The following is a 21,709-nucleotide window of genomic DNA, read 5'->3' on the forward strand; positions in this document are numbered from 1 at the left end:
ACATTTTTTCAAGGCTTTACTTTAAATTTCTAAACAGAAAGAAGTAAAGCCTCATCTATATAAATGATTTCGAGCACACACCGGCACAGTTAATAATATATCATCTAGTGTAATAAATGGAGCTATGGCAAACAGAAAAAGCATTCCAAAAACATTACCAAGACAACTGTCTCTTGTGTTTTATTCCGCGTAGTGTCACTGACATGAATATAGCTCTTAAATGCAGAGGGAGTTTTGTAAAGGACGAATAGGGTAATATAATCACGTACTGCTTCATGCGAATACTAAAATAAAACAATAAAATATGATACAACATTTATTCAATCAATTAGTTTGTTGCATCTTTGCCTGCTACAAATAATTGTAAAATAATCTTGAACCGAAGGGATCGCCATGTCTTTTCAACGTCAAATGTCAATTAACCATCTTCTTATTCTGAATCATCTGCAATAAAAAATATTAATTAGAACCGTAGCCTACATCATAAGCGATCTGAAAAAGAATTAGATTAAATTCATTACTGACAATTATATCGTTAACCCATGAAATTAAAAGCGAACGTGAAAAGTCATATTTATATTTTTATAATCATGACACATATTAGCACAATCTTTCTCAACCTAAACACGAATGAAATGAAAGAGAGTTAATTTTGAATACTTTTGTATGATAATAACAAAAAAAGTTCCCAAATTGTTATTAAAGACTTGTATGCAAGATAATTTCTGTTTGTTAACGAATCTTTCATGCAAGTGGGCCCTTATTAGGTGGTTAATGATTATTTCTTACATGCAAGGGGTTCCTAAACAGTAAGCTTCGATCTCCCGTTGGAGCCCCGCGACGCAGTAGCAAGCCTGACAAGCGTGCACATACTTGTCGCCCACGTATTTGCATAAACCGGCGTCTAGGACGATAATTTTTATGTATTTTTTCCATAAATGTTATTACTACATTAATTCAATAAACGTTAGGACATTCGAAACGCTAAAATTATTTAAAAGATCTACTTTCTAATTTGTGTGATTAAAATTAGATCTTTTAGAAACATTGTTTCGAAAAGACTTGAGTGCAAGCATGTAGAAGTAAATGAAAGATGTTTTCATAGATTTTGGTACTGAAAAAAAATCCAATATAGTAGTACGTCGGGTGAGGGATCCAACGGAAGTTTGATTAAATAGGATTTGCATGAGAACCGTACACCATCTGCCCACGTAATATATTTTTAATTTATGTCCCAAAAGTTGTCAGGGCCCGGGTATTAAAGATACGCTTGTTAAAAATTATACGCAACTTTGGCTCAATAATTTCCTTTGCAAGCATTGTGGTCGTGTCCCTTGGAAAACATGGGGAATTTGTTTTATGGTTACAATATTTAATATGCTCTCCCTTTAATCTGTAATATATATGCAGTGAAGCGGTAATTATTTTCTACATGATGGTAAAAATCACTATAAGCTTCTCATCGAAAAAATCTCAAATCTAAAAATTTCACTACATATTTTTACCTGCTGATTTGTAGTATTTGCCTTTCGCTTGGGCTGTTGCTTTGGCAGCTGTAAAATATAATATTTATTTTTAATATAACTAGCTTAAATATGTAACTAGCTTTGCCCACAGTTCCGTCTGCGGTAGTCTATGTTTTCAACTTTGGATCTATATTCTTCCAATTTCATAAAAATCGGCCCCTTGTTTTTCTGCAAGCCCGTGAAAGAGTGACAGACAGACTTTGCATTTAAAATATCAGTAATAGGGAACCCTATACTAAGAGAAATATATGTTAGGCTATCTTATAAATAGATAAACATCTCGAAATAATTACCTGAATGTGCGTCGGCTGACGCATAGCTATTGGCCGAAGACTGTGCACTAGCTGAAGATTGTGCAACGGCAGAAGAGTCTGCAAGAGCTGTCCCGCCTCCTCCTGAATACGCATTTGCTATCGCGTCTGCTGAAGACGACCCTGACGCGTCAGCCAACGCATTCGCTGAGGCAGAATTGTAGCCAGGAGCTGACGGATTCCCTTGTAGGTAACCGGGGTAAGGCTGGTAATTCCCACCACCTTGATTTAAAGCATTAATTAGTGCATTAGCTTCAGCCTGTGCGGATGTGGAACCTCCTCCTAGATAGTCTTGTCCTAAAAGACCAGGCTGGTAAAGTCCATTGCTTCCTCCTGCATTGGCTAAGGCTTCGGCCTGTGCTTGCGCAGATGCGGATCCTCCCTGGTTATAAAGTCCTGGTGAATAACCACCGAGATTCAAACCACCACCGTTACCACCATTGACTACTGCTTCAGCGTTGGCTTGAGCATTTGCCGAGCCGCCCTGGCCATATGTTGGTTGATACAGTCCAGGTTGGTAGAGTCCAGAATTTCCTCCTCCATTAATTAAGGCTTCAGCTTGTGCTTGAGCTGACGCGGATCCTCCCTGGTTATAAAGTCCTGGTGAATAGCCACCGGGACTCAAAGCACCACCACTACCGCCGTTGACTATTGCTTCAGCGTTAGCTTGAGCATTTGCCGAGCCGCCCTGGCCATATGTTGGTTGATACAGTCCAGGTTGGTAGAGTCCAGAATTTCCTCCTCCATTAATTAAGGCTTCAGCTTGTGCTTGAGCTGACGCGGATCCTCCCTGGTTATAAAGTCCTGGTGAATAGCCACCGGGACTCAAAGCACCACCACCTCCGCCGTTGACTATTGCTTCAGCGTTAGCTTGAGCATTTGCCGAGCCGCCCTGGCCATATGTTGGTTGATACAGTCCAGGTTGGTAGAGTCCAGAATTTCCTCCTCCATTAATTAAGGCTTCAGCTTGTGCTTGAGCTGACGCGGATCCTCCCTGGTTATAAAGTCCTGGTGAATAGCCACCGGGACTCAAAGCACCACCACCTCCGCCGTTGACTATTGCTTCAGCGTTAGCTTGAGCATTTGCCGAGCCGCCCTGGCCATATGTTGGTTGATACAGTCCAGGTTGGTAGAGTCCAGAATTTCCTCCTCCATTAATTAAGGCTTCAGCTTGTGCTTGAGCTGACGCGGATCCTCCCTGGTTATAAAGTCCTGGTGAATAGCCACCGGGACTCAAAGCACCACCACTACCGCCGTTGACTAATGCTTCAGCGTTAGCTTGAGCATTTGCCGAGCCGCCCTGGCTGTATGTTGGTTGATATAGTCCAGGTTGGTAGAGTCCAGAATTTCCTCCTCCATTAACTAAAGCTTCAGCCTGTGCTTGAGCTGACGCGGATCCGCCCTGGTTATAAAGTCCTGGTGAATAGCCACCGGGACTCAAAGCACCACCACTACCGCCGTTGACTATTGCTTCAGCATTAGCTTGAGCATTTGCCGAACCACCTTGGCCGTACGAAGGTTGATAAAGACCAGGATATCCTACTAAGTTCCCTTGAGATCCTGGTTGATAGCCCACGTTTCCTTTGTTGAGGTAAGCCTCTGCGATTGCCTCTGCTTGTGCTTGAGATAATGTCGTTCCGCCGACATTTCCCAAATAACCTCCTGGTTGGTAGCCACCGGGTTGGTATCCGCCGCCTCCTCCATTAACTACGGCATTAGCACTCGATTGTGCCTGTGCACCTGTATTACTAGGCGAGTATCCACCGGGTACAACGTAACCCGGTTGGTAACCGCCACCTGAGTTTATGATAGCATTGGCTTGAGATTCAGCTGAAGCACTTCCTGCGTTTCCTCCTTGATTGTACGGATAGTCATTTCCTCCACCGTTGACTACAGCGTTTGCTTGTGCTGATGCAGAACCGGAACCTTGGTTATAACCTGGTTGATAACCAGGAACATTTACGACAGCATTCGAGCCAGCGTTTGCAGAGCCACCTCCTTGAACGTTGGCTGTACTATGTGCCACAGCGCTTCCTCCACCGCCTGAAGTAAAATAACAGTATATTAGTCTTAGTTTTATCATCCTTGTATGTGGCTCGTTTGTGATTTTTATCGCGCTTTGAATACATAACTACATACATATATTAACGGAATTTAGCACGTACGTAGTAAGTTCGTGCTAAGTCCCGTTAATATATGTAGTTATGAGGCTCAGCATTTGCAATTATAAGCGTAATGACACATTAAGTGACATGCTTAGACTAAACGTATTAAGAACTATATCGTGTTATAATAATATTAACAGATTTCTCACAATATAACGTGGAAGAAGTTAGCATAGGTTTTTACTCAGAACAAAGGCACTGATAGCTATACAAAGAAAAGATTTTCTAGATGAAACATTAACTAAACAGATAAAAACAAATCTCTCAATTCACCAATGAGTCTAGAGAAAACTACACAATTACAATGAAACCCTTGCAATAACGGTATCACATTCAAGGGTGAACGAATTCGATAAATGGCCATCCAGAAACCAATACACTTAAAGCCCTCGTCCAGTCAATCATTGGGACGCCAGTTTTGTTCCCAATTGTATACTATTGATCGTGGTATAACCCTACCAAATTTAATAGCTCAATCGCTGACAAAAAATAGACGCGATCCATTTTCTATTTGGTCATTTTCAGACGACACTTTAGTCTACTTTTAAGACAGCTCTGCACTGGACTATAGAATATTACTATTTTATTGTATAGCGAAACTAGGACATTTGGGTATAAATGTACATGGTACCTAAGTTTTGGATCACATATACAAGAGCAGAAAAATCTGCTGACAAAAAGTATTTTTATAATGATTGGAACATAAAGATGGTCATTGTTCTGATCTCGTTAAAAACCTTTGAATTACTTCACCTTTTTGCGCTACAGTTTCTATTAAATCTTATTGGGCAGGAGAAAATAAATGTGGATTTTTTAAATCGTCTATTCTCAGGTGGAGTCCTACCTTTTTCCTACCTTTTTATCCCTGCTCAATTTTGACGGCGTGTCGCGTCGTAAAAATTTACTTTATTTCGGTGTTCCAAAATTCTGGTGTTTGTTAGTCAATAAAGGTTTTTATTTTTCACCGCTCGCCTCGAGCTAAGCGTGTATCGTTTATTGCCGCCATTCGAGATGAGTATCATTCTCTAGAGAGCACGATATTCAACTTTCAGGTGATACTACTAAACATAATGAAATTAAAAATATAAGCAGACTCACCACGGCTTGCTGAAATATTGGAGTTAATAAATGTGTATGGAAAAAATAAATTAATCATCATCAACCATTGTTCCCGCTGCTAAGGCAGTGGCCTTCCTTATAAACAACAAGTATTTACGCTGATGCAGATTGATAGGTTTTAACAACTGCAAATACAGGCGGGACAAAAGTTCCAAAGCACCAAGAAGCACGAAACCATAAATTTTTGATTGCTCATGTCGAGACCGACCATCGCAAAAGCATTTTGAAAACTACTATCGCCAAATGAGCTCTTCAAATAATACGTCCGATATTCAAATTCTAAACTCACCATTGTTTGCTGAAATAAACAAAAGTCGTGGTTAATTCAAGTAATCAAAAATTATTATTGTATAGTTTCAAACAATAACTATTGAATACTTACGATATATTACTACTGGCGTTGGATTTACTAAAATGTAAAAAGTATATGGTTAATATTGTTCATTTTTATCTATTTAGGTTTAATAGAGTATATAATAAATTGAATGCGTGTAACATCCATCGACAATAATAACAAAAAAATATATAACTTACCTGGTACAACCACATCAGTGATACCTGAAACAATTAAGTTGTTGATTATTCAAAATGAAATTAATTAAAACAATAAAGTAACAAGATTTTTTTGTCAAATTATGTTAGTGAAATTTTATATCTTTTACCGAAAAATGAAGTTCTCGGTTTCGTTTCAAACATTCGTTTTTAACTTCGCAAAGGTACATTTAAGGAAATTTGTTTAATGACATCATATTAACTCTATTTAAAATTGCCAAGTAAGTGGTTGTATGTGTTTCATCCTCCCGACACAAGTATGTCTCTTAAATATTATAGAAAGTGTATAGGACTTCGAAGGTTGAGGTGAACTAATACTAACAGCATGTAGGGTTCGTGTAGCAGTGAAGTTCAACGTTGACGAGGCCGGCGCTGTAGTATTCTCTGCACTCGCAAATCTGGCACTCATCCCACGGGTGTTGGAAGGGAACATTAGGGGTGAAGGGACGGCATGAGGTATCTGAAAAATACAAGTTTTAAAAATTTAAATGTCGACTTAGAACTAATTGACAACGAAAATCTATCTGAACAATATATTTTGCTTGATAAGAATATTAAAATTAATCAGAAGTTTGCATGCTTTTAGATTCATTAGAAGACAATGTAATTTAAAAATCCGGTGAAACAAAGAAGGGTAATTTCGTAGATTGAATACGTAATTACCTTTCAACTTGTAAACACCGGTGTAATCCTTAGGATCTAGAATAAAATTGACACTTATTTTATCCTGACAAGTGTAATGTATAATATCTATAATAATGGAGTTGAAACTGATAAAAACGTACGTGGTAATGGACCTGGCAAGGGATGAATTGGTTTAGGGCGCGGAGCTGAAAAACCAAAAACATTACTGTGTACCTGTATAAATAATATTCACATTAATAAAATCGAAATTATTACAACATACGAATATTCTTATATAATTGGGAAATAATATAAGAATATTCGTATGTTGTAATAATGTAATGTTATAATTCGCTAGGCCTATATCTAAGTGTTGGAGTGGGGACTCCATCACAAAGAAAAGAAATAACAAAACTGTAATGGAGTTTATAATATCAGTGCTTACAAAAGCAATCGTGACCACATATTCTTCTTCTGTCTTTTGCGATTTCAGTATCTTGTTCTACGGTGCCAGGACTGTGTGTTGGGTTGTTTGGTCGTCAGTTGATCTGTGTTGTTTCAGATCTTTTGGAATGTTTGTTCAGTCGTCGGTACCAATTATTTTATTAATTGATAGATGCTTAATTTTTAGAAATAACTCACTTGGTCTGACAGGCTTAACTGTTGGTTGAGGTACTGGTTCAGGAGTTGCTGTAAAAAAATGTATTGAAGATCAAAATGAGATTAGTGGTTCACTGTTTTGGAAAATCAATGAACGAATCAATTTTGTTGTTACACATCTTGGATGAAGGAGATAATGCATACATTTATATAATCAATATTTATACAATCAATGTCATAGATTTAGAAGACGCGATTTTTTTTGATGGCTTGACCATATAAACATATATTGATCACGATAATTATATCGAAATTGTAACTTCTGACAATTGAAATTTGACTTTTATAACTACGTTTACCTTTTTGTCGTAATGCCTTTGCTGTAATATTATTATCATTTATAGCTATTTGAAACTAATTCACATAATAAGTTCTAAGTTACTACATAAAACTGTTCTACAAGCTATGAAAGCGAAATATTATCTACTTAATTTACATTGACGATGTTTTGAAATTTAGCCATTTAGCAAAAGCATTACGTAATATTGTATAAACATTAAAATATGCTTGAAATATATACTTACGCGGAGGTCGTGGCGGCAGTACTATAACAAAAATATATAGTTAATTGTCTTTGTGCTTTAATTAATAAATATTGCAGTTGTGTTATATTATCTTGGTACTTAATAGTTAATTCTTTGTTCACAGGTAAGTGTTGTTCACACGTAAGTCATTGCATACATTTTATTTTATCTATTATATTATCTTCAAATTATGAATTGAAAGTTATATTATTTCGCCAAAATATCTTATACAATTTAATATAAACTAACATCTCCCAACTCACCAAAATCTGATAATTCAGTAAATAAGACAACTGGAAAAATTTGACAAAATTCTTATCACACGCAAAGTTTTCTTTGTGTGAAGAAGATTCATGAACATTTCATATAAATTAGAAGTACATACCACACCGTCCGTTGTCGAAGCAGTTGATCTGTATGTCTGTTTGTCCGAACAGCGATACTACTTCCTTGCATATGCAAGACTGGCAGGGATTAAGAGGATTCTCATACGGCCTGTTGCTTGGTAAAGGATTGCAGGTTACTGTGGACACATGAAAAAATTTTTGTATAGAAGAACAAGAATCTTACTAATCAATACATATAATATTTAGAAATACGACAGTTTCGGTAGGTTTTTGGTATTTAGTGTACGTTAAGAACAAAATATGAACAGCGCACCTAGTTTTGTTTGAACTGAAATTTAATTATGCTGCTGTTACACATAATCAAACGCAACCAGTAAGGAATTTGGATGAACTGAACTGACAAAAAAATATGTAATGATTACCTCTTGGTGGCTTCACTGGTTGTATAGTAGGTCTTGGTGTTGGCGGTGGTGGTGGCGGGGGTGGCGGCGGCGGTGGCGGCGTGGGCAAGTCTGGCACTCCACAGCCAGCGCAAGAAGCGCAGACGGGCAGCAAGTTACTCAGACATGCGCACACGTAGCATTGGTAGTTCAAGCTCAGGAAATGGTACATCTCTCCTTCCCTTTGACATTGGACATTGTTCTCGCCTGTGAAAACAATGAGATCGTCAATGTTTCATTCATTCAACATTCATGAACAACGTTTTTGTCAGTGGTGTTTTTTCCATCTCTCTCTATCTTCAGCCATCGTTTTGACTTCCCTGCACTACACCGCTCTTGCTTTCTCTTTTATCTGATCCATATAACCCTATCATCGTCACTGAAGTTAATTTAAAATGGATTGAAGCATTGTGAAAAATTAACCGCATTGGTATAAAGAAAATTCACAGAAAATACTAGAATAACAAAAATATAAGGAAATTAATGAATTGAGAAGGCTAGGCTTTAAAATATTGATAAAGATAGTGGATCGACCATGATCTCAGTTATTATTTTTCTCCAGACTTTAATTCACTTAGCTTATTACCTTTTTTAATTGCTGCAGTACTTTCCTGCTTAAATAGTGTTTGTAAATTTTGTGCACTTGTTAATTATCTTAAAAGAAGAAGAAATTATGTTGATGGCAACACAGCAGACCATCGACTGCAGGCCGCGGGCACAGATCCCCGCGCGCCGCACATCAAACGTCACATTCAAGTGACACATTATTTGTCCGATCGCGCTCCGAGCGATACGTACCGCGTTCGATTTAACCGTCCGAATACGAATCATTAATAATTACCATATAGAATTCTGCCGTCAATAGGATAATTGCAGTAAGTCGGATTTTTGCCAAAACCGAGTTATATATACAGCCATGATCACGATAACGAGATCTACATTCGTAACTTACTCATTTGTTTGTATGTATTTTAGATCCAAAGTTAATTAAAATTTTGCAGTAAGTCAAGCATTTTGTTTACATTACAAAACATGATTACAGTGGATACACTTACGGCAAAAGTTGTTATTCAGAGTGTCTCGGCATAAGTACAGTATGTCATCTATAACACTTACTATGTTAAGTAATTTACATACATAAATTGGGCATGGACCGAGCAAATAAACGCTAAGAAGATATACTGTTTTATCCCTAAGCAGAGTGCCAATATTTACTAAATGGGTGGTCTGATCTGCAAAACAGTATGGTGCGGTACTGTAAACTTTAAATAATCGTAAACTTGTATGGAAACTTGGCATACATACAGTAAAGAACCCACTTCCTGTGTATATGCCGAGTATTCCTTAACAGATGCTTCTAGGAGACACTTAGTATAACAAATTTGTTGCTTCTTATTACCTACAATGGTTTCCAATGTAAATAATAACCATCATGATGTGACAACAAACATAGGAGTTTTGAAGATTTTCGTACCAAAACTTTAACCGCGTTTTTCTCGAAGTCATCTAGTTCTTACTGCAATTATCCTATATTGACGGCAGAGTTAATTACCGAAGATTCCTTTAAATCATCGCGTTACAGATTCATCTCTAGGTATCTACAGTATACGGGCATCTGTCGCAACAAATTATCATTGTATTTGAAATTTCTTACCTGAAACCAGATACGGTAGCAGAACCTCATTTGTTCCCACTAGCCGTGGACCTGTGCACGAAAGAAATATCTTAGATTAATTATTATAAAAATCAGTTTCATATTTCATAGATTCCATGTGGCAGCTAGATTCACTACATCTATCATCCTTGACATCATCAAAAGCGCTTTTTATCCCAACTCCTACCGAGCACAGCCAAGTCTGAGTCACTATGTATATTATATAGCATACCTGGTTTATATCGTCCCTTCGTCAGTGGCCTTGCGGATCTAACATCTTCTACCTCATCCGGGTCTTGTTCGGCGGTCCGGCTTTCCGAGCCATCTGATGTTGATCTACTGCTGCTGCTGACGCTACTACTGCTGCTTCTGCAAGTCAACGAAATATATAACTCTCTCTCTCTCTCATCTGAGCATTATCCCGGTTCCTTCCATCTTTCGAGCCCATACACTGTCCTACTTTATCGCCTCCACTTTCAAATACTAAAATTCTCTTTACAATGAATAATGTCATTAGCTACATAAATGTGGAAGTAAATATATATCTTCGTAACCCGTAATAGTGCGCGTGGTCCGACACACATTTGAGATTTATTATTTACGTATAGTGTATATTTATAAAATCCATACTATAATATTATGAATACGAAACTCTGTCTGTCTGTTCCTCTTTCTCGGCTAAACCGCTAGTCCAATTTTGATGAAAATTGGTATGCATGTAGTTAAAGACCCCCGTTCAAACATAGGCTACTTTTTTTTCCAAAAATCAACCCCCAAATGACAATAATGAGGAGTGAAAGTTTGTATGAAAATCGTCTGTTCCGCTTTCGCAGTTCCGATTCCGCGGGCAATAGCTAGTAATATATAAAGTTGCTTACCTTTCTTGTAGGGAACTACTGCTACTTCCTAAACAACAATTGTTTGAATGAATTAACAACCATTAATACTATTTTTATTTTTAGCAATTATTGATAGCAAATATAATATTTATATTTGAAATTTATATTTTACCAGAAACATCTCCCACTGGAAGATAAAATTACAAAAATATTAGAATTCCATAATATCGTTCTTTCCTTAATATTAATAAAAAAATAAATGTTGTAATGCAATGAATATTATTTAAAGAGACGACTTCGGAACGCAACGTAGAACGAAGACGGAATTCGATAAAAAGTTGTACAAAAGAATACTTTGTTGTTTTGATTCTACAATAAAAACTCCAGTGCACTGTGTATCTTCAAATTTATTGTTAATAAATAAATACTTAGCAGTACTTAGTGCCCAGAAATTAGAATAATAACTCCAAATAAGTTAATAAATCAGTCATTTAAAAAAAATCTCACCTCTACTGAGATCATCTGCAAAACCGCTTAATACAAGGGCTAAAAAATATAGCCCTAGTACTTTCATCCTTCAGCCGTTGTCTCCTTTTGATCTTCAGCTGTAATGAAGATCTTCTAACTGCATCTTACTTCGAGATTTGTCCCCTTATAAACGATTTTTTGACATAATTCATGTCCAAATTATCAACGCCATGTTCCCAGTCAAGTTAGGTACACATTGTTACGGGTTTTATGTGTAATTGATATCTGATTTATGTGTCGTGGTTTCCATTTTTACTAAAATAAAATGTTTCGAGTGTTCTGCGATGTTTTTGATTTTTTTAAGGCAATTTTTTTATGTTTCTATTTCACATTCGGCCCGATTCCTAAAATTGCGCCATGTCCGAACGCACATGGTAACTTTTTGGGACAATAAAATCGCAGCTACGAGTATAGGAGGTTATTTCGTGACGCTCAAAATTTGCGTTAAACCGTTGAGAGTATTCCTTTCTCTTTGCGTCGTCAATTTTCGATTTAATTTGTTGAAATCTTGGATAACATTCCTTTTGCGGTTTTCTTTTTAAGAATCGGATATCGTTATTTTAACCAGCTCATGCTGATGTCCAAAATATTAGTTATGGTACTTATTCTATTTATCTCTCTGTCAATTGAAAAGAACATTGTTCAATCCCAGTTTATGATATTTTTCTGATGTAAAAAAATCAAACACAAGTAATCCCACTAATATATTTATTTGCAAACAAACAATACAATACATATACAAGAAGCGTGTTCTGTCATTTTTCATGCTGTTATCTAAGATCTAAGTCAGATTTCAAGCCCTGCCGTTTGAGATCATTGCGTTATTAATCTGAAATCGAAAAAAAAGATTATTGCAGATTCAAATATAATTTTTATACGGACCTAGGTATGTTTTCAGAATTCACTTTCACCTTGGTTTATTTATCAGCTTCATCCGATCCGCTTTCTTTATCGAGCCAACTCCCGCTTTTAGTTTGGGCTTGAGCGTCTGCACTTGCAGTCCCATAGCCGGAAACACTGGCTTGAGCTTGCGCTTGGGCCTGGCTACTGTAGCCTCCGTATCCACCAAATCCTCCATAACCACCGGGACTTGGTAAGACTTGTCCTTGGCCACCAAGGTCACCACCAAACCCTCCAAAACCACTAATTGGGACGGCCTGTCCTTGACCGCCGAGATCTCCACCAAATCCTCCATATCCACCTACTGGTAAGGCTTGGCCTTGACCGCTAATCAAGCCACCAAATCCTGGTACAGCCTGTCCTTGACCGCTCAAATCTCCACCAAATCCTCCATATCCACCTACTGGTAAGACTTGTCCTTGGCCGCTCAAATCGCCGCCATATCCTCCAAAGCCACCAACAGGTACGGCTTGGCCTTGACCGCTAATCAAGCCACCAAATCCACTAACTGGTACAGCCTGACCTTGACCGCTCAAATCGCCACCAAAGCCTCCAAATCCACCAACTGGCACTGCCTGGCCTTGACCACTAAGGTCTCCACCGAACCCTCCAAATCCACTTACTGGCACGGCCTGTCCTTGACCACTAAGGTCAGGGTAACCTCCATAACCATCAAGTCCTTGTCCATCTAAACTTGGATATCCTCCGTATCCGAAACTACCAGGCTGTTGTCCTTGCGGTTGATATGGTCCTACAGATGAGTCCCCGCTCGGATATCCACCATATCCCGGACCCCAAGGGCCACTAGGAACACCGCTTGGTCCACCCCAGCCTTGGACGTTAGCGGAGGCTTCTGCATTAGCAGTTCCGCCCCAACCTTGGGCGGTAGCATCGGCATTGGCGCTTCCACTACCGCCCCACGTTTGGACATTCGCTACAGCATTAGCAGAGCTTTGACTGCTAGTACCCCACGCTGAAAAAATATTAATTTTCATTGTAAATTGGCTAGTTTTCATTGTAAATTCGCTAATTTTCATTGTAAATTGGCTAATTTTCATTGTAAATTTACGTCAATTATATGTACAGGATGGTCTATTTTCAGTAGAACAAGTGCAAGTGAAATTGTGTTGCGTTAAACAAATACCGGTTTTTATTCTATTAAATTTTCTATGAAGAGCGTAATAAATTCAATGATGTTTTACTCAATCTAGTCTAGCTAAATCGTTGACTTATGTATGTTTTGGAAAGGGTGCCCTTACATGGTGATGGCCCGAAGGATCCGCCTGGCACTAGAGGGGTCACTGTAGGTTGAACGTATCCTGGATACGGAGACGGTAGTGGGCTGGGATACGGCGATGGCAATGGACTGGGCGATGGTCCTGAGATTGACAAAAATATTTATTATATTTATTGCTAACAAACATTGGCATCAGGTCTGAAATTGTTTAGGAACGATAAAGACATGCTTAAAATTGAGATGGCATATTTAAAAGTTAACAAAATGAATTTTCATCTCTCTAATAATAATCTCTTACTAAAAAGTGTGGTAAATGTACTTTTATGATTCATTTAAAAAATGTAATGTGGTCGTTGTTGACTCAGATCAAAATCTTGTAAGCTTAAAAAATTTAAAACACGCTTGTCCATCAGAATTGTAATTTTGTACGAGGCCAGTATTTAGATGACAATGCATTATTAGTGGGTTACTGTGGCCATCAACATCATTCATCCAAAAGAAGAAACCCACCGTAACATCCAGGAATGGGGCTCGTTTCAACATAGACGTAGTTGTATTTGACCTTGCACACGTGCACGTTGCACGGGTCGCCAGGAACCTGGAATGGCTGGTTGGGAGCGTGAGTTCTGCATTTAGGTCCTAAAGAAACATAGTTATGATGATTACTTCCTCCATATATAAGATTATCAAAATTTAGATTATCAAAACCTTAAAAATTCGACGTGAAAATTCATATTCTTTGTTATTGCTAAAGTATTCCTAGCATTTCTATTAAATAACTACTTTATAATAGAACTGTTTATTCGAAAGGTACCAGGCTCGACTCCTACTCGTGCCATATGAGTTTATATATACTGATCTGACTTGTGTGTATGTATAGTAGTTTTAAAGAAAACCTCATGAAAAACATGACAGTTCACTTGTGTGATTACTTGCCACTTTTTTTCCGATTTTTTTCAAGTCGCTTAAAGAAGCGACTAGTGTTGCCAATCAACATATTCGAAAAGAAGAAGAACAGAACTAGTTAGCAAACCGAATTTAATTTAAAAATTACTTGATTCGTTCACTTACCTACATAGATAATAACCGGTACGGGGTAGTACCTTTGGTCTGAAATAAAATAATAAATTCATTACTATTTATCACAAACGATAAATCTTTTCCAAATTTAAACTTAGTTTTTTTTACCCTGTTGTGGTACAGGCACTGGAACCAAAATGTTTTTGCCAGGCACAGGGATGTATCTATTTACGGGAACGGGCACTTTAACAATCGATGGCGGCGACGGTACCGGATACGGCCTTGGTACCGGTACTGGTATTTTCTCTGGTACCGGATATGGGACAGGCGGTCCTGGGACGTAAATCTTCCGTTCCGGTCCTGGTACCGGTACCGGTACTCGCACAATTACCCTTCTTCCTGGTACTGGCACGTAAACGGTCCTTGGTGGTCCGGGAATAACGATCGGTGGTGGGCCTGAAAATTATTTGAGGCAATAAGAATTCTGTATGTTTCCACAGGCGTTTGTTTGATTATATGTTGAAAAAATGGTGAATTAATAAAAATATTTTTTTTGTAAATTCAACGTGAGGTACTTACAGAATGGATTATTGGGTATTGGTATCGGATTTGGACCAGGCGCCGGCCCTGAAAATATAAAATTATGTATAATCATTTTGTCACATTTTGTGTACATAAGCTTGTAAATAAATAAATGAAGTATTTAAATTTAATCAACTACAGTAAGTAATTCAAATCAATAATTTTTATAGTATATTTTATATAAAATAATAATATTTCTATATAACAATAATGTTGAGAGAGATGTATATAATAATGTTGTTATAACATAACTCTATATAACAATATAGAGTTATATAAAAAGTATATTGTTATATAGTCTATATAACAATATACTTTTTATACTTTTCAGACCATCGATGACTTAGCTAAATGTGTCTTCACTTTCAAGACTATTAGCTCTAAGATTATAGTCATGATATTGTACAAGAAGCTTTTTAAAATTATAAAAAATATAGCTTGGTCATGAAACTCACATGGGGTCGGTATTACTTCTGGATTAGGTGGTGGATAAGGAAACGGTTCCGGTCCGGGACCGGGCGGGAATGGAAATGGTTCAGGTGGGTATACTGAAACAAAATTAATGTATTTCAAAATGCTTTAAAAACTTCAGGATTTCTGAGATTAGACAATTATGCTTTTTAGGCCTTTGCACCATTATAGTACTATTCATTCCAATTATCTCATCGGTCACTTAGGAAAATGTAGGTTTCTACTGATAAAAGAATTTTGGAAATATATGAGCGTTTTTAATGATTACCTTCTATTAACCCTTCGAGCAAAAAAATTGCATAATTAAAGTAAAACATGTGAAATAACTGATATTGTAATAAATTACATAATAAAAATAATATAAACCTTACCAGGCGGTAATGGTATCGGTATTGGTCCCGGCCCCGGTGGTACCACTTGTCCTCCTCCTGCTGTAAAAATAAATTTAAAATAAAATTCAAGATATTTTTATCTATACAATGTCAAAATTTAGTGTGGTTTTTATCCCATGAAACAAGTCTCGAACATACTTTGGGGCTAAATCAATCTGTATGATTTGTATTAAAAAAGTTTTTTCTTTATTTGTTTTGTGATATGAAGGCGGTAGTATTCATGCAGAATACAACAGTTGTATGCTTGTGTTATTATATAAAGTTAGGTATTAGTCTTCTTCAGGGTCTGCTCATATGGCGAGCCACAGTAATGGTAAAATAGACCTTAAGGCCGTGACTTTAAAGTTTATATTTTTAGACACACTTAAAGTATACTTACAGTTGCATTGATTGCAGGAAGCGCATTTAGTGTATAAGCCGCCGTCGTAAGCGCTGAAGCAACCGCAGATTTCGCATCCCCAGTACGTTGTTTTGTAGAACAAGTCTCCGGCCTGCTGGCACTCGGGTGCTGCAAAAACATTCAAAATTAGACGTGAAAAAGCGCGTGTGATGGTATAATTTATGGGTAAACTAGCGGCCCGTCCCGGCTTCGCTCGGGTAAAACCATAAATTGTACTCTACACCTTCCTATCTATTGGTGAAAGTTGTCCTTAGACGTGTCCAAAATCCGTCCGGTAGTTTATCGCGTTCACACAGAGAGACAAACTAAGGGACAATCAACATCTTTTTATAATATGTAAGGATAATGTTGACCAGCAGGATGGTATAATAAATAATATTAGCGTTCATTAAGGTCAGTGGTCACTCTCTTTCCCTGTTTAAGATGCCTGCGCCTGCCTGCTCGCATCAGTCACCTTGCAGTTGCAGATAAGGGGTCGTTAGGTGTTGGGACTGCGAGACAACTTACCTGGTTGATTTGGTAAAGGTACTGGGCCATATCCAGGATTCGGTAACAATGGGTTAAATGTTGGATCTGGACCAAAACCGGTATCTGGAAGGATCAAGCCTTGCCCACCACTAGACGAAACCGACGCCGACGCCGACGCTGACGCTTGCGCAGCCGCCAACTGGGCTAGAAACAATAATAACTTTAAATATGGCGAAATACCCTGGATAAAATAATATGGAGTTCTTCAAAAAGAGGGTGAAAAGACGCCCGTGTGACAATCGCCCTTTTAATTACAAACATAATTAAAACAAATCTGTTTAACAAAAAAATATTTTGATCAAGTGTTGCCCGAAGCTAAGCATTTGTCTATGATTGACCGCTGATCTTTCTATGCCACATTGTAGTAAAATCGGCCGAATAATTTAGAGGGACTTTCGAATTGATAATATTATGGATAACATGAGGAAGGTAATAAAAACAAACATAAACTGCAACTTACCAGATGGGTAGGCGTAGATTTGCCCCACGAATAGGAGTAAAAGCCATATTCTCTTCATCCTGACTGATCAGAATCGACCGACTCGAACCTGCGTGAGTCGGTATTGACCCACGAAAGATGCCTTGCCATAACTACGTCTGGTATTTAAGGGGATCTGACTTGATGCTTCGAAAACCGCGGATAATCGATTTGTTTATTAAATATATTATATTAAATTAACTTTATTTCGATCACAGACCGTAACTCCAACATAATTTTAATTAACTTTTAATAGGTACTTACGTATTCGCAGAATTGCTAAAGTGTGGCCATTTATGTTTTGTCACTATCGCACTTTACAATATTGGATATTGACAAAACGAGAAAGCGAAAGTAAGCTTTAATTTTTATATGAATAAAAGGATGGATGGATAAATAAATAGGTAAATAAATGTTACCAGTCCAGCATTGAAGACAAATTGTTACAAATACTCACGTTTCCCTCATTATCCCGCGATACATCGCAACTAATGACCTCCCACATAAATCATACCAACAAATAACAGATTTGGCACTCTGATTGATTAAAACCGATCCAAAATGGCGGACGTCCAAGATTGATATTGACAGTTGTATCTCAAAAGGATTTTGTATCTGTCGTTCCACAATCCTTTGATCCACCGCCTAAGATCCACAGGTTGTAATTTTTTTCCTCTTTTATCCAATTACACGGTCACTCTCAACTATTTCTACTGCCGAACAGCTGTGCTGGCATTGTTGTGTTCGGGTCTGAAGGGTGAGAGTGGCAGTGTGTACAGGTTACTGTGGCAAAAGTAGGCAATGCGTGTGTGAAATCTTTGGTTTTACAGGCGTATAATTTGTGCTGTAAACCTGTTTGTCTGCTTAGTAGTATGAAAAAAACTTAAATTTGGTCAAATGGTAATATTTGTCCTCTTTGATCCCCGTGGCTGTTTATTTTTGATGACCAATTTTAAAAAATCCGCCGCTACCTTTCTTTTTGCTGTCAATTCCCAGCGCGGTCAAATATTTGTACCTGATCACAAATATTTGTGTGGTGTTCTGGGTGTGTTGTGCCCATTCCTGTGTTTGTGTACATCGTTTATTATTTTTTTATTTATTTCTTGTGGCAATAAAGAATATTGGTATTTTAAGAACTTTTAAACCATAACACTCCTATTTTTAGGTATTCGTTTAAAAATCTGCTGTTATCAGCTATAGCTACGTCAAACGAAGAGCTGTGTGCGACAGATAGGGCGCCTCCCGGAGCGCGAGCTACTTCTAGTCTAGGAGACAGGACGCATTTCTCTATAGTCAACATTTCAAGCTATATAACTGTCAATAATCATGCTACCTACGTTACCTAAAGATTATCTGTCAACATTTCCAACACAGGTAAAACCGATATAAAAATATTAAGTTTAGAATATTGAACTGGTTTTGTTATGCGTGTCTCAAAATAATATTGAGACGAAAAATTGTTGGAATCATCTCACTATTATTTTTAAAAGATTAAGACATTGTTGCTATACCGACTTGTCAGTATATTGATTGAAATTTTACTTTCGTAAGACATTTTCGTTTGAGTAAAATTACTAGTCATTGCTAGGATGTCGCCTCTTCCCCCCAACCTTGACTGTCGCTCTCTTACCCCGCGTGTCACTAGCATGCTAAAGGCATACAGATATGACCACAGATAAAGCTATATTCGCCAAAATCATTCGATACGCTGAGAAGATTGCGTGGCATCTAGTATTGTAGCAAGCCGTTGCCAATAAACTTACATACATTTCCGTTCACTAGAATTCTGTACGATCACACGTCCCTGAATTACATGGTACTTGGTGAAGAAAAAAAAAATATTTTGCCGTGCAGTTGTTGGAGCTGTAGCCCGCTGAGACAGTCGTAACGCGGTCCTAAGCTTAAGAGGTAAAAAAGGTACGTGTGCGTTTAATACACGTTCGGTCAACTGCAAAAGTTCAGTCAGAGTCTTGAACCTTATTCCCTAGGAATAATTACATAAGTACATTATTGAAGTACTCCAGCCCCTAGTCTATGTCGGCTAGTATCGGTAGTTCACCAACGCTTTGTTTACCCCGCATAAATAGAACCCCTATTACGTTTACACCACAACATTCGCATTTTGGCGGTCTTTGGGAACCGCTGACTCGGCAAGTTTATAGAAAACCTTATGAGGTTCTACACTGTTTTGAGCATACGTTTTTTGTTTCGTTTTCAAAAGAATCTATGTGTACGTTTTAACGTTATTATATACTTCTGTATAAATCAAAGACCAAGAAAACCCAACCAAATGAAATAGATTTCCATACAACTTGGCTCAATCTCATACAAAGTGGCAGATTGAACCGGGCACGTGGTGAGAGACAAAATATATCAGCGCTGTCTGACGGGTTCTATAACTTTATCTATCTATGTTACAAATTATTAATTTTAATTTATCAGTATGTTTATGTTGTTTCAGGTAAGCACATGACACACCGAAGAAACGACTAAATAAATAAATATATTAGGACAAACCACACAGATTGAGCTAGCCCCAAGGTAAGTTCGAGACTTGTGTTATGGGATACTAACTCAACGATACTATATTTTATAACAAATACATATATAGATAAACATCAAAGACCAGGGCCAATCAGAAAAAGATCGTTTTCCATTATGACCCGACCGGGGATCGAACCGAGAGGTCCCGACCTCTCGGTTCAGTGGCAAGAACTTTACCACTGCGCCACCGAGGTCGTCAAGACTAACACACGAATAGAATCTAAAAGATATACCAAATGTGGTAAGTACTATTTAAAATTACGTTATGTATGTAGCTCGACTGTATTCCATTAGTTGATTTTAAATGGAATTTCTAGATCTTGTGGATGTAACATAATTCACGAAGTAGAAGCACCATCTACTCTGTTTTGTCTCATTATCATTATTTCAGCTTCTTTCTGCACACTGCTTTTAATTTTACGCCATCCTTCTCTATATTCTCTCATCGACTAATGAACTTTTGTCTCTTGTGCAGTCAAACTTATATAAAATCTACAGCTATTGGCTATACTGTGACTATTAACTGTACCAGTGTAATAGCTAGCTGCATCTTTAATAAAACAGAAACAGAAAATGTATAAAACGTGAACGCAGGGGAAAGTTTAATTGGTTGAGAGTCTATCAGTCCCCGAGCAACGCAGATGCGCCCTCTGGGGGACGTAGTTAGCGTTACCTACCTATTTGTTAGTGTGCTATGTCCTGGTCGAACCGTTTTGAATTTTTTTTTTAATTTATAGAAGATTTGAACCACATTTGGTACACCAACCAGTGTTCTGAAAATTTTCGTGAAAGAAATAACAAACCAAAATCTTAGTATGTGTCGCATTTTCAATACATTCCTAATTATATGACTACAAAAAAGTGTCTTTCTGTCACGCTTTTACGGCTACACCGATGGTTTGATTTTGATATAATTTGTCTTATGGTTAAAGATTTTTTTTTCTTTTAGTGTAATATAATGTAAAATTGTGAATATAATAAAAAAAATAAAATAAAAAGACCTGAAATAAAAAAACATATGGTTCCGCAGGCGGATCTGCAAGCAACAGCTAACAAAAATCAATTTCATTCCATCCGGGTGGAAAGTAACTTCCTAAAAAATTAAACAAAGTTGCTAATAACAAAGTGAAGGGAAATTCATTTCGCGAGATAAACTGAAAAACTCACACACAGGATAACTCAGTGCGCGTAAGTTTTAAGAGCACTTTACGTGCATTATGTCCTGGCATCTGCCGCCTAATGGAAACCGGAGTTTACGAGTGCCGCGTTTAGGATTTCTAATTTTTCGTGTCATAGCAATTTCCCATCTCTCACTATCACCCGAGTGTTTTCCCAGTACAATTTTTCCATAGTGACAACTCAAGCAGTATCCTAAAAGTATTTACTGATCGATGGGAACCTGAATGGGTACCTGGGATAGGTACCCATTTGTTTCGACATTGGTTGCGGCTTCATGCTGGGTTATACATTGTATAATCTAGGTATATTTAGTTTTACTAACACCAACGTAGTTAATATCTGACTATGAAAAAAATATTTTCAATTTAAATGGTAAATAAATAACGTCGGAGACCGTTTTCCAATTTTTGTTTTCCATTGCTACGCATGTATCTTGACAACATCAAGCCCAGAGTTTTTTGGGATTACCTCTTCGGCCAGGCCCGGGCGGAAATGACTTGGCCAGGTATAGGTTATCCGTTCCCTATGCCTAGCGGTTCAGGCTCACACGTTTACGGGATACATTTTAGCAAAATGCTTATAACCGTAGGTTATATATCGAATTTTGCGCGGCAAATGCAATTAGATGGTTTTGAAGATTAAAATACTTGACATGTTGAACAAAACTGATACAAATGCTTATATTGTTT

The 21,709-nt window shown here is 37.6% G+C and overlaps 3 protein-coding genes across 6 annotated transcripts in view; 1 reads left to right on the forward strand and 2 right to left on the reverse strand.

Annotated features, from left to right (window-relative positions):
• The window catches only part of LOC128678469 (dystrophin, isoforms A/C/F/G/H-like), a 455,052-nt gene that overhangs the window by 257,735 nt on the left and 175,608 nt on the right, over positions 1-21,709 (forward strand). The gene's annotated exons all lie outside the window — the stretch shown is intronic.
• On the reverse strand, positions 304-3,935 carry LOC135309908 (spidroin-2-like). 2 transcript variants are annotated; one of them, XM_064436584.1, is made up of 4 exons: positions 1,820-3,935; positions 1,506-1,553; positions 790-904; positions 304-444 (listed from the first exon to the last, which is right to left on the reverse strand). In XM_064436584.1, exons 1-4 carry the CDS (start codon positions 3,918-3,920, stop codon positions 441-443), a joined length of 2,268 nt encoding a protein of 755 aa, XP_064292654.1. In that variant the 5' UTR covers positions 3,921-3,935; the 3' UTR covers positions 304-440. The 2 variants fall into 2 exon arrangements, with proteins under 2 accessions (XP_064292654.1, XP_064292655.1); XM_064436585.1 differs by lacking the exon at positions 790-904.
• LOC128678076 (ras-associated and pleckstrin homology domains-containing protein 1-like) lies at positions 4,084-11,412 on the reverse strand. 3 transcript variants are annotated; one of them, XM_053759364.2, is made up of 15 exons: positions 11,269-11,399; positions 10,934-10,948; positions 10,801-10,828; positions 10,155-10,291; positions 9,923-9,973; positions 8,251-8,475; positions 7,867-8,004; positions 7,482-7,502; positions 7,257-7,277; positions 6,940-6,987; positions 6,459-6,503; positions 5,996-6,133; positions 5,656-5,679; positions 5,504-5,530; positions 4,084-5,419 (listed from the first exon to the last, which is right to left on the reverse strand). In XM_053759364.2, exons 1-15 carry the CDS (start codon positions 11,333-11,335, stop codon positions 5,394-5,396), a joined length of 1,011 nt encoding a protein of 336 aa, XP_053615339.2. In that variant the 5' UTR covers positions 11,336-11,399; the 3' UTR covers positions 4,084-5,393. The 3 variants fall into 3 exon arrangements, with proteins under 3 accessions (XP_053615339.2, XP_064292656.1, XP_064292657.1); XM_064436586.1 differs by lacking the exon at positions 10,934-10,948 and having other exon boundaries at positions 11,269-11,412; XM_064436587.1 differs by lacking the exon at positions 7,257-7,277 and having other exon boundaries at positions 11,269-11,397.

This window comes from Plodia interpunctella, chromosome 19 (genome assembly GCF_027563975.2).
Source record: "Plodia interpunctella isolate USDA-ARS_2022_Savannah chromosome 19, ilPloInte3.2, whole genome shotgun sequence".
Taxonomy (NCBI): domain Eukaryota; kingdom Metazoa; phylum Arthropoda; class Insecta; order Lepidoptera; family Pyralidae; genus Plodia; species Plodia interpunctella.